Source organism: Poecilia formosa, unplaced genomic scaffold (genome assembly GCF_000485575.1).
Source record: "Poecilia formosa unplaced genomic scaffold, Poecilia_formosa-5.1.2 Scaffold264, whole genome shotgun sequence".
Classification (NCBI taxonomy): domain Eukaryota; kingdom Metazoa; phylum Chordata; class Actinopteri; order Cyprinodontiformes; family Poeciliidae; genus Poecilia; species Poecilia formosa.
In genome coordinates this window covers 225,120-238,327 of record NW_006800203.1, presented here as the reverse complement: position 1 = coordinate 238,327, position 13,208 = coordinate 225,120, and the positions used below count along the sequence as shown (strand labels likewise).

Here is a 13,208-nt window from a genome sequence, read left to right as displayed (position 1 = left end):
ATCCAAATATGGTATTGAACTTAATTCTTTCAAGAACAGTCAAAGTAAAAAGGTCCTTTAAGGAAAAGATTTGTAACTTTTTTGGGCTGAAAATTAAGAAGTTTGCAGCTCAAAATATTTAGTTTGTAACTACTTAAAAGTTTGAGTTGACTTTCTGTAGAATTAAGTCAAAGATATTTTAAATGTTTATTAGAAGAAAATAAATGATTTGAGTAAGAGTGACTTAAATTTGTCATGTTACACCCCCTTATGACTGAAGTTATAAAAACTTAGCAATTTGAGGTGGAAGGTCTTAATAAATTGAGTTGGTCAGATGTAGGATACGAAACTGGCATTGAACTCAGTTGTTTTAAGTAAAGTCAAAGTGAAAAGTTCCTTTAAGTTAAAGACTTGTAAGTTTTGAGTTAAATGAACACAAAAAGTAAGTTGTCATAGTAAAAGCAAAAGAATTAAGTGAAATTAATGTAAATTAGTCCATAAGATGAACTGCAGCCCAAATACACTTTTTAGAGTGTAGTTGATAGTGTTTTGTATCATGCACTAGTGTCCACTTCAGTGCTTTTATAACACAAAAATCCACAAAAACACAAGAAAATGACTTTTAGTTAGCTGTCCACTGCAGTGACCGCTATGCATGAAAGGGATATTATGGCTATTTCTATAACTAAAAATAAATATAAAATAGAAATAGAAATGTTATAGAAATATTATCAGCAGTATTATTAGGATAGCGAGCAATATAAAACAATAGCCAAAGCTTCAAGCATCTCTCAGAACTCTGTTCCATCCATCATCTGCAAAGAGAAAGAAAATGGCACAACTATAAACTACCAAGCCATGGTCATCCTGCTAACTGACAGGAGAGCACTAATCAGGGAAGCAGCCAAGATGCTCATGATTCATTTGGAGGAGCAGCTAAGGAGGGACAGTTTGTGGACCAGACAGCTGTTAGTTTTTTAACCTAGAGATCTGGCTTTATGGTAGAGTGTGAGATTGTTGAAAAAAGTTGAATTCCTCCACAAGGCATGTTTTGTACATGGAAAACGTGTTAGAAGTAAAAAACTCACACCTTGACCATGAGAAGTGGTGAGGGCAGTATCATGCTGTGGGGATTTTTCAGCAAGTAAAAGGGAATCTGGTCAAAGTTGATGGCAGAATGGATGGAGATAAACAGGTTAGTTACCCTGCAGGTAACTGACCTGCCTCTGACAGGCAACTCCTCTGTATATCCCAAATTTTGGGAGATTTACTTTACAGAAGGAAAATTATCCTAAAGATATAGCACTAATTCTCACTACACTAATTCTCTGCATCCAGGGTTTTAATTTTGTATTATGCAGCAATTTCAATAAAATGTGAAACTGTCAAATCATAAGGACCAAACGAATGTGATTTATTACAGCAGTAACTATCCCCACAACATTAAAGACACCTTCATTGAACATTTACTTCAACATGTCCATTTCACACCTAAACACACTGCAGCTCACACTTTATTTATACCAGCAGCCACCGAATGGAAGGGACTAAAAGTTCTGCCACGCAGTAATTATCTGAGTTAGGAAGAAAATACATATTCATTTTATATAAGATGACAATTTGATTCAAGTGATCTTTTCTGTAAAAAAAAACAAAGCAAAATAAAAAACATGTGACAAGTATTATTTTATTAATGCATTCTGGTCCCACTGAGGATCCACAGCTTCACTGTACATGTGGGATGTGGCCCAGTTTTCACAGCAGCATCTTTAGAGACGTATGTGTGTGTGTGCGTGCATGCATGTGTTTGTGTGTGTGACATCAATATGTCAACGGGGTGCCTTTATCACTTAATTATTCCAGTGCGACCAGTTTTTGCTTTGGTCTCTGGTGGTGAATCAGGTCTTTCCTTCACATGGATCCAGTCAGGGTTTCAGGACACATCATAAATCATTTTATCATTGTGTACTAAAATACACAAAAATAACTGAAGAAAATGTGTGTTTTGGACTCTGGAAAACTCCTGACTCTGATCAGTACAAAGTGATACGGAGGTGAGGTGCTGCTCAACCTGCTGCTGAGTGCTACATGTCACTGGTGCTGGTTGGTGTGAGATAGCACATGCTAATTGGCAATCAAACTGCTACAGACTAAATAATGTTCCCTTATCTCACGCTTTTATCTTTATCCTACAATGGATGACAGATCTAATTAAAACAGATTTTTCCTGCCATCTGTTCTCAGAACAATAATATGATTCAATCACACTCCACCCACCCTGTGTCATTGTCATGTTGTTCCTCCATTCTGTGCCTGTCACCTTGTTAAGAACACCTTCCATAAACACCAAATGCTGCTAGTTAGCCTTTTTGTTATTGCATTTACTTGTAATTAGCACTAGCTCTGAGTGTCTTGAAGATTCACATTTTGGTATGGACCATACTCCAAGAAGTCTTCTATCTGTCCCTGTAATGCTGTAAAATCTAATTAGTTCGCCTCACTTAAAAATTATACAAACTCATTGGCTCAAACAAATTAAGCAAATGTTTTTTTTTAAACCATGAAGAAAGCAGTTCAAGAAAACTCTGTTAATGGATTTAGAAAATATGACCTATGAAATGGTGCACTAACTTCCTTAAACTCTGAAAGGTTGCACATCAAGATGGTAGAAACAATGAGCTTGTAATTCCAACATTTGACTTTGATTTAATGTTGAAGGTTCTGTGTTTTAGCAAATAAAAACAATAACTCTGGAGATTTAAATATATTGCTTGGATTTTAATAGTTTGTTGGTCTCCATATTCTACCTCCAACTCCTAAAAAAGCATTTTCTCCACACTGAGTTGGTGCTAAGAAAGAAACAGTTTATCAGAGACCAGAACAAGAGTTTGTGGTAGTAGAAACAGAAAGAACTGGTTCTAAGCAAGCACGAGAACAAGTGTAGCAGTGTGTTTATCAGACCTACCTCTTCTGGAAGGCTAACCACCAAGGCATTCTCTGCTGGGCCAACCAGCGCCTGGAGAAAATACTCGCTGCAGGCAGCCAGCACGGCCCGGTGCCCTCGGAACTCCTTGCCCTCCACCAGGACAGTCACATCACACAGGATATCCTGCTTCCGCTGGTCATTAAGGCAGAGGAGGATATTGGTACAATGAACCGTCGACTCATACACATACATGGGGTCTTCAGTCTTCTCATCCACGGACATGCCGCTCACACCCTACAAATAGAAGCACAACATAGGTGGAGTCAGCTTACAATCAAGTCCAGTGAGTGCATGCCATGGGACTGACATCAGTAATGGCAGTCTACAGCAGCCAGCTTCATCATTCAGCCTGTTTAATAAAGTACCAATGTGCAAAAGTTGAAACTGAAATGGAAACAGGTTTGTTTGGTATCTGTGAGCTCAATATGTCCATATTTGTGGAATATGATTCCATATTTACTTCAAGAGATGAGACAGTTCAACTGGTTTCCCTCCAAACATTTCTCTGCTCTCCTCTCCCTGGAAGGAGAGCTCCATCTTTTCTCCAACACACACTAAACACACACTTACACAAACACAACGTCCTCATATGACCTTTATATGAGATCATGTTGGTATCTGTCTGCTCTGAGGGCTTCTGTTTACAAGGTAGAAAATCTTTTGACGGCTACATTTTATGACACAAACCACACTGTGTTTGGGTTTTTTGCTCCTCTGCTTTCCTACTATGTGGTTCTGTGTCAGTTTGAGGACTTCCTCTGAACACAGTCACTAAGGATACCTTAGCGAAGAGCAGGGGAATATTTTGATTTACTGACTAGGACAATGTGATGATTTACAAAGTTGTCTAGTTTATCTCTTTAAGTGGTGCCATCCAGGCATCCCTCCTGACAAGTTGGATTTAATTGAGTTAGTTTGTATATAAAACAAAGACCAAACGATACTATTTGTAGACCTTTAAATAGAAGGAATGACAAAACCAATTTTGTACACAAAAGACCATGTATTTTCATGTCCATGGATAAATTAACACAAGTTCACTTTTCCTCATATTCTTCCCCAAAGTCCATAGGCAGGTAAAAGGTCCTGCACCAAATTTTCTCCACGGCAAGAGAGTTGCTGTGATGTGATGAAAGTCTCTCAGAGGCAGAACCAGGCATCAGTTTTTTCTTTTATCATGAGAAACTTTTGACTCGGTGACATCACAGGATTCCAGGACTTCTGGTTTAACACGTTGTGAAGCAGCTGGAGCACAGGAGCAGACATATTTTTATTTTATTTGGATTTTTATCAGGCCCACAAAGACTGCAGCCCCCCAGCGACATACAGTGGTGTGACAAGCAACAGACAAGGGGTTAAACAGCATCAGATTTAATTCAATCACGGCTGCATGTATGTCGGAATGGTGGTGGCCGTTGTTGCAATCACTCCGTTTGGATGGCATAAAGCATCCATGTCATCCTGTTTGTAAAGATGGCAACAGGAAAGAAACCAGCTTGAACAGCAGACCAATCAGTTGAGTCCTTGGGGAGACTGGGTGTAATTAGTGCAGGTCTTAAAATGAGAGAGGAAAATAATGCAGCCAGCTCAGTGCAACAAGCAGGCTGTCACAGGAACACAAGTGAACTGAATCAGAATGAAGATNATGAAGATCTTAACATGAGGTGACTTTGTCCTTTTGGCCTAGTTCTACATAATGTTCAAAATTAGATTTCCCTGAACAGCCCATAGACGTGTGTGCGTGTGTGTGTGTGTGCGTGCGTGCGTGTGCGTGTGTGTGTGTCTGTGTGTTTGCTTTAGTTGGTGTAGTTTTTCAGATAAATGTTGAGGGTTAGATGTGATCACCGAAGGTAACATCATCATTAAGTCTTCTAATTCAAACACCCTACTTCTGGTCGGGAAGAAATTAACGTAAAAAACAAGATGGTAGATAAAGTAAACTTTATATGCATTCCCTGAGTGAGCACATGAGTCATAATCCCCTTTCAGATCATACTTTCAATCTGTGATTTACATGTGTTCTTTATGCCTCAATGATCTGCTAAAAAGAGCTGGTGCAGAACGGAGGTTGAAGTTAATTCATGTCTGACCTATCTCAAAACTGCAACGACCATCTTAGAAGACTAAGACAGGACAGTGTAACGTGTGTGACGTAGTGATATAGTACAAACTTAAGAGATTAGCATTAAGGTGTTGAGACAAACAGAGCACAGAACGCAGTGTCTGTCTAATGCAGTGTTTCTCAATTCCGGTCCTCAGGCCCCCCTGTCCTGCATGTTTTAAGTGTTTCCCTTCTGCCACACACCTGGATTGAATATTTTGGTGATTAACAGGCTTCTGTAGTACTTGATGGTCATGCAATCATTTGAATCAGCTGTTCTGGAATAGAGGCACATCTAAAACATGCAGAGCAGGGGGGCGTGAGGACTGGAGTTGAGAAGCACTGGTCTAATGTAAGGAATACTTTAGTCAGCAGGACATGATGCAGATAAGCACATGTTGAGGATGACTGTTCGTCCATCATGCTAACTAGTTTCTTCATTCATGATAGGCCTGGTTTGGGGAACTAGCTCTAGTGTAGCAGAGAACAAGGGGGATGGTGTGAGCATCATGCACATTAAGATGATTGACAGCGCTAAGATCTTCCTCCTGGCTCTGATAGGTCTTTTCTGACCGAGCTGTGTATTTCTGTAGGCAGAAGGCAGAAGTGCTCCACTGTTTCACAAATTACCTGTCTTATATTATACTGTCACAACACAGGGACAGTTTTAACAAGTATGTAAAAAACATTTTTTTAATGAAAGTTACATACTGCAGCTTAAAGGACTGAATAACTGAAAAAATCTAAGCAATGCTCACTGACTCAAATTTCACATACTCAACAGGAGAAGATGTCCATTTGATAAAAAGGAAATGTATCTGAAATCCTCTTGGTAAAATAACACAGAAAGTTCATCCTTACTGGTGTCTACAAGTAGACCTGTAATTACTATATTTACAATCTGCATTGAGTTTGGTACTTATTTGTAAGTTGTGAACTAATGTTTATTAATACTTCAAGTAAGAAGTCAGAGACTATCGTCCAGCTCGTGAAGACAGAAGGTATCTTTGTTTAAAGAAAATGACAATCAGAATGAAAAACAATGAAAAGCCGTATTCCTTCCCTGTAAAAATGAAACTCTTTCCTGGCTTAAATGACTACCACCAGGCACACAACCCCAGCTGAGACTTTATTTATCTATCCATTTATTACTGAGGGTACCACAACAATTTTGTTACGTTCTGGAAACATAATGACAAATAAAAAATCTTATGTCTTATGTTAAAGGCTCCAATATTATACATAATTCTTTTTATAGTTGTTGTCTGTACCCAGCTATCCCAGTTTTATTATTTCTTAAAGCAGCCAGAAAGGCACTGAGAATATTACATGAGCAATAGGTTAGCATTATAAAAATCTATGGAGCTTTTTTTAATCTTTTCTCACAAAGTTGATGAAACTGAAAGGTGTAAGCATTGATTACTTTTTATTTATTTTAAATAAACACGTCTGGAAACAAACCCTCCAACAGCTGGGAAACACACCAGCAGACAGCTGAACCTCTGACCCTAAGCTTGAAATACAGTAGCAAAGGAGCAGTCTTGTGAGGTGAGCTTTTGTCCAGTCAGCCATAGGAATAAACACAACTGACAACTCAGCAGAGGAGGGCCCATGTAAATAATCTACTACCCACAGGAAAACAAATTAACAATGATGTCTCACACAAACAGCAGCACACAAACACAGACTGCAGTTAGGGAAGTAAAGCTCTGTGTTAATGTTCAACTCTGACCAACTTGTAGGAATAGTTTAACAGCTAGAGCTCTCCGTTTTAACAACCACATCAGCAACAACTGTGCTCCTGGCTGGCCGACCAAAATATTTCTCTCTGGCTTTCCTGGGATAATGACATTTTCTATCCTGTAGATGTGGTTGTGATGTGTAGAGTTCTCTAAACATGATATTTCTACCATGTTGCCGTGCAGAAAATATTCAATGATGACACAAACTGCACGAGAAGACGTGCACAGGTGTGTACCAACAGACATGTCCAGATATAAACTTCAGAAAATAACAGTTTACATCAAATATCTGACATTCCGGATAGCTTATCCGTTTTTGCAGATTTTGAATTTATTTGACCAGGAGCTGTCAGGCCTCTTCAGGAGATACTGACATTCTCATGCTGAGAAGTGAGAAGACTCAGAGCCGACCACATGGTTTACTGCAGACTGGTCCAGAGCTGTGGACGAAGACTGATATCAGAATCAGAATCAGAATCAGAAGAATTTTATTGTCATTGTCAGAAAGAAAACGAAATTGCAGTTCAAGTACAACCATCCATTACACAACAACATGAGGGGGGGGGATCTAACTTCCTCATCAACACAAACACAGTTTTTGGGCTAACAGATCACTTATATTGCTATCACCCATAACCAGCAAACATTTTCATACACTGTAGCAGAGCATAACCAGGAATTCCTCTCTGTCTGATATTAGATCAAATTGTACTTTCTCTGTTTTAGTTCAGTTAGTATTACCAAAATTTTTCTATTTGATAAATTCCAGAACAATAAGAGATTTTCCATCATTACTTTGTTCATTGTTGTCTGTATTTGCCGCCTTCAAGTATAAACTTGTGTCAAACATTCTGGGGATCCTTCCACAGCGTTCTCACTGTGTTTCAGAAGTGGTGCACAGGGACTTAGAGCAAGACTTTGTGATGGCCACTCCTAAACCCTTGGCTGTCCTTAAGCTACTGTGTTGTGAATTTTGCAATGTGCTTTGGGCCATTGCTATATTTTTTGGGAACGTTGGGGAGGGGATCTCCAATGAGTTTGACAGCAGGTCTTATATTCTCTAATACACAGCTCTAACTTGTTGTCTCCTTCTGCCTTCCTGTAGTTGTCATTTTAGCTGCTTTCTCTTGTCCCTCTGCCTGTTTGGTTTAGTCTCTTCTATATAATAACACCGGGAAGCATAAGAGACTATTCAGGACGAAATGCTACTATTAATGAGATTAACTAATCTGCTACCCTATTTGTTGTCATTGCTGCATCTGTGGCTCTCTCTTGTCTTTTGGTTCATTCTCCTCCTTTTTGGTTGCATCTCTTTCAACAAAGTAACCACTTTCTTGAGACAAATTCTTTAATAGTTAATTTATTCACATGACCTCTGTCTTTGCTGAGCTGGCATCAGACATAATCTAAACGAGTCTCATTGCTATAATTTGTTCCATCTTTTATCCTTTTGATGTCTGCTTCTTCTCTCTTGCCTCCATCTCTTTATCCCCTCCTCTGCATCTTTTTTTTTCTATCTTCCTGTAATATATATCAGTCAATTGGTTCATTTGACTGGCGACCTGTCCAGGATGTACCCCGCCTCTCGCCCGGAACGTTAGCTGGAGATAGGCACCAGCACCCCTCCCGACCCCACTGAGGGACAAGGGTGTTCAGAAAATGGATGGATGGATGGTTCATTTGCAAACTGTACTTTGGGTATGTAACAATGTCTTCTTCTTCTCTGAGTAGCCTTTCAGCACACATCAGAAGAGGACTTGTTTTATTGTGGATAATGACACTCACTTCCCATCTTCAGACAGCAACAGATAAAACTTCAGGCATCTGGAAATATATTATTTTATATTTAATTATGTTAGAGAAAATCCTTACAAACACATATTCTATAATTCTGGAGATCTTAGCTAGAATGGAATGGCATAATTGTAATGATCATAATTTGTGAGCGCCATCTAATAATTGTAATAATGTGGTAGTGTAATGAGCAATAATAGCACAAGTTGAGTCATTCCAGTTCAGCAGGGAGGACAGAGGTAGAAACAGAAGTTTAAGGCTTTCTTTGGAGTACCTTCAATCTTCTGTATTGTATATTTGAGTCATAAGTTGATCAGTTTTACACATTTGACAATATTTCCATCAAATTCATAATTTTCGACCTGTTTCTCAGTGATTCATTTACAGAGCAGGTTTGTAATAAAACAGAAAAAGGATTAGTCTCAATTGCTGCTTTACTCTCACAGCATTCTCATCAGAGCCCATTCAGGAAGAGAGAGGAACATGAACACTGTGTTACTGTGAGGATCCCTCCAGATCCCTGTCATTACACTGAGGATGAGCATGTTTTTCTTGGAATTTATTATTCATATCTGTTGGATGCAATTAGGCCAAAGCCATAAATGCTGAATCAAGAAGTAAATGTAAAAATAAAGACGATAAAATGTTATATAGTATGTATTAGAAATGACTCCACTTTAGCTTTTGTAGAGAAAAACCAAGTGCAACTAACATACGCCAAAGTTTGATAAAAGCATGAAAAGTAAACTTCAGTTCAAAGTATGAGGAGCACATGTTCTACCAAATCAACTCCCAACTTTAAAGCAGTCCGACTGGGTGATGGTCTTTACATGCTCAGAGGTCAGTTTGGATAACCAGGAACACATCCAAAGTGCTGCACAAACCTTTAACCAATCACAGTCAGCCTGAGAACCACACAACCACCTCACCAGCATGACCTTCCCCACATGAGTCTGCACTTAGCCTAACCGTTTAAAGGACCTGAATGATTTGGAGCCCACACTGAATCAAAGACAGATAGATCAACATGTCATCAACATGAACTGAAGCTCAATCACTTTGCACCAAGCACAGACTGAAAAGTTACAAAAAATCTCTGGTGTTGTTCACAAAATTAACAAAAAGAAACCAAACATCTCATAACACGAAACAGAGAAAGGTATCGGCATGTGTCAGAAGAAGATAAGCTCGATCCACTAGTGAAATGCACTGACTTCTACAGAAGCTGTAGTTTACTACTCTTTAACATCAGATTTACATTCCCCCTCCCCCAAACACCCAAAACATACACAACAATGAAGACAACAATGAAGAGTTATCAGCTGGATGGTTTTACCTCAGAAAGGTCTAAGCACAGATCCAGTCATTTTGTTATTCCACTCTATGCTGTGACAACTTTCTAATGTCTCTCTCTGCATGCTACCAGCAGGCATCTAAACCTATCAGCGTCTGTGGGTGTTGAGGATGACTGAGCAACTAAAGTATGTATGATTGTGAGTGTGTGTGATAGTTGTGTATGTGTTTGTGTGATGGCATGCCAGAGTATTTTTGGGCTATGCTGGTTTAAATGCAGCTTGCATGAATCATGACTTCCCACATAGTATGTCAGTGTGCAGGGTTAGTCATATAACTGTCTTATATGGTAACGCGCTGCACATGTGATAGCAACACTGGAGTTATCTATAGACGGGTCTCTGAGGAGCTGCTGTGTCTCAGCCCTTTGCTGGACTCCATGTGATCCACACTGTCCTTATTTCAGCTTAAAAATTAATTTTTACAACAATATTTATGAATTTGATTTTCAGTTTTTGAGACATTTTGTTTTGTTACCCTATTTTGGTTACAACAATAGCCTCAAAGCGAATACCACATCATTATATAAGCACACCAATCTCCAAAATGAACAAAAGTTCTTTGATTTTGCTGGAATAAAAAAAAGTTATGTCTTTGCAGAGATGGCACACCTGCACACACAGCAATCTGTTGAAACCTCTTCCTGTGCAACCGTCTGAATAAACAGAAACACAAGAATACAGATTACTACATTTGCATGAACAGGAAACTTCCTTACTGAGGGATGATACACCCCAAACCCAACCGAATGGAAGACCTTTTAAAACAAACACGACCAGGTCATGCACACAACTTTTAAAGCAACAATCATCTCTTTCTAATTCAGGCATTTTTGCAAATATTAATGCTGCCCTGTGGAAAGTAATTACTGCACAATTTGAGAATAAGAATGGCAGAATTTTATTTAAAACAGTTAAAAATTCAAAGTAAAATCTTTTTTAAAAGTGCACTCTCAAAGGCCTCATGGAAAAAAAGACAAGTGGAAAGTCTCCCCGTAGGAAAAAGTTGACGCAGAAGCAGCGCCCACGTCAAAACCTTCAAAAGCCACATCTGTACACATGCATGTGCATCTGTGTGGGTGTGTGTGCATGTAATCATTTGTGTATATGTGAGCAGAATGAATATATAAGTTTGCTGATAAGATAAGACTGGAGTTAGAGGTCATGTTGCTCATGGTGAGTCCATCATTGTGTCTCACTCTACAGGCTTTGGCTGCTGGAACAGAAACAGACATGCAAATAGATCTCTGCTATTGATAACATAAATAAAATTAAAAAAAGTTTGACCATGCATGCTGTTGTTCATGTTTTCTTATCTCTGAAATACATTTAAAAAATTCCATTGGGTTCTAATACTGACACCTGAGTTGCTTTGTCTCCCAGGGAAATTCCCTTTTATTTTGAAGTCTAAATTGAGAAATGTGTGAAGCTGGTGAATCCCAAACACAAGGCATCTCTATATAAATGTATTAATAGTAAACAATACCAAACAGGCTGCGATGGACTGGTAACCTGACCAGGGTCATGTTGACTCGCACAAACGTTCGCTGGAGATAGGCACCAGCACCCCTCCTGACCCTGCGAGGGACAAGGGTGTAAGAGGGATGGATGGACGAATGGACAATGGATGGATGGATGGACGAATGGACGGANCGAATGGATGGATGGATGGATGGATGGATGGATGGATGGATGGATGGATGGATGGATGGATGGATGGATGGATGGATGGATGGATGGATGGAATACCAAACAGGCTAAGACCACCCCTGCATTCACCTCCCCATGAGAAGAAGCAATCCCCAGGCTGGGGTGGCCACCTCCTGGCTCCGCCCCTGCTTCACCACTACTTCCTATCTGAAATCACTTGTTAAGCCAAACAGGACAATGCATGCTGCTTTAATTGTGCCTTAACTGTCAGGGTCAGGAGGACACCAGTGTCCTCATTTACCCGTTGGATAACATGAAAACATTTTCAGGGTGACAATTAAAGGCTTTTAACTTAAACATCAGTCCTATTCAAACTTACACTTTTTCTTTCTCTATGGATATCAAACCTATTGGATTGACCATGTAATAAGACAGATGTTTAACAATTATATATATGTGTGTGTGTGTGTGTGTGTGCGTGCGTGTGTGTGCGTGTGTGTGCGTGCGTGTGTTTTAAAACAATACAATTGCTGAAATGCAGCTTTACACCAAAGCCAAAAGATGCAGGGAAGTGTTAATAATTACATTATTATTGACATAATTCCTATATTTGTGCTTAATATAATTGTTATTATCATGAATAAATGGAGCCAGCTCCATGACAACTGAGTCATCTGCTGACAATGTTTAATAATATGTTAAGGTCAGTGAAGCAACCTGGGGAATTTTCCCCCCTAAATTAGCTCTAAGTTACACAATTTCTGAAAGTTGCTGAAGTGAAGAAATGACCAGAAAACTAGGTATGAATCACAGCATAAAAAACAGATCTGTGTAAGAATCAATTCATCTAAGTTTGAGCAGAACTTGTTGGTTTTCGACCATGTCTGCATTAAAACACCGTTTGGTGGGACTGCTTTGTCACTCTGTTGCTGCTTTGGCTCCTCTCTGTTTGTAATTTGCTGTCTGGAAGAGTATTCTTTAAATTGCTCTGACACAACATGTCTCTGTGGTTTGAGAAACCACTGCACTCATTTTACAGTATAGAGAGTGAAGCTCAGCTCTGCTAGAGTGTGCAAGTTTCATATGAAGCACTCATTAGTCAGCTAATTCTCCTTGTCTGTGCTCAGATACCTGAGAACAGAACTCCTGCTAATAATTCAGGGCTGCATCATAACATTATGTGAAAGTCATAAAATGTTGTGCAGAGTAAAGCTCCACAGCCAGATTTCAGCTTGAGGTTCATCACAGTGAATTAATCATTGGTCATTGAGAGACGTGAAAGTGCATCAACACAAGTCACAATCGCCCTGCATCAAGTATAATGACACACACTGAAAGGTTACGGTTTCAAGTGTGCGCATATGTGACACAGTGCGGTTTAGTGGCTTTGGGCAGCAGTCTTGATGATTCAACCCGAGAAGAGAAAGCAGTGCTTATTGATTTGGCCCCTTTGTACAGCCAAGTATCACAGTGGAAATATTTGTAGGCAGGAGGAACTCTGTCACCAGCCAACGCTATGCCAGATACTTTGTTCATTCTGTTCACTTGGTTGCATTAGTGCAAAGGCAAAAGTTGATTACTTGTACAGTTAAAGAGGACAAAAA

At 39.3% G+C, this 13,208-nt stretch overlaps 1 protein-coding gene across 4 annotated transcripts in view; it reads right to left on the bottom strand.

Moving 5' to 3' along the window:
• The window catches only part of bach2b (BTB and CNC homology 1, basic leucine zipper transcription factor 2b), a 94,404-nt gene that overhangs the window by 26,758 nt on the left and 54,438 nt on the right, over nt 1-13,208 (bottom strand). For 3 of the 4 annotated variants that reach the window (XM_016680965.1, XM_007570593.2, XM_016680966.1), the window contains one exon: nt 2,945-3,199. In XM_016680965.1, coding sequence (XP_016536451.1) covers nt 2,945-3,199 — 255 coding nt within the window. Of the gene's footprint in view, nt 1-2,944; nt 3,200-9,938; nt 10,028-13,208 lie in introns of those variants that run through there. The other variant, XM_016680967.1, reaches the window with a different exon arrangement.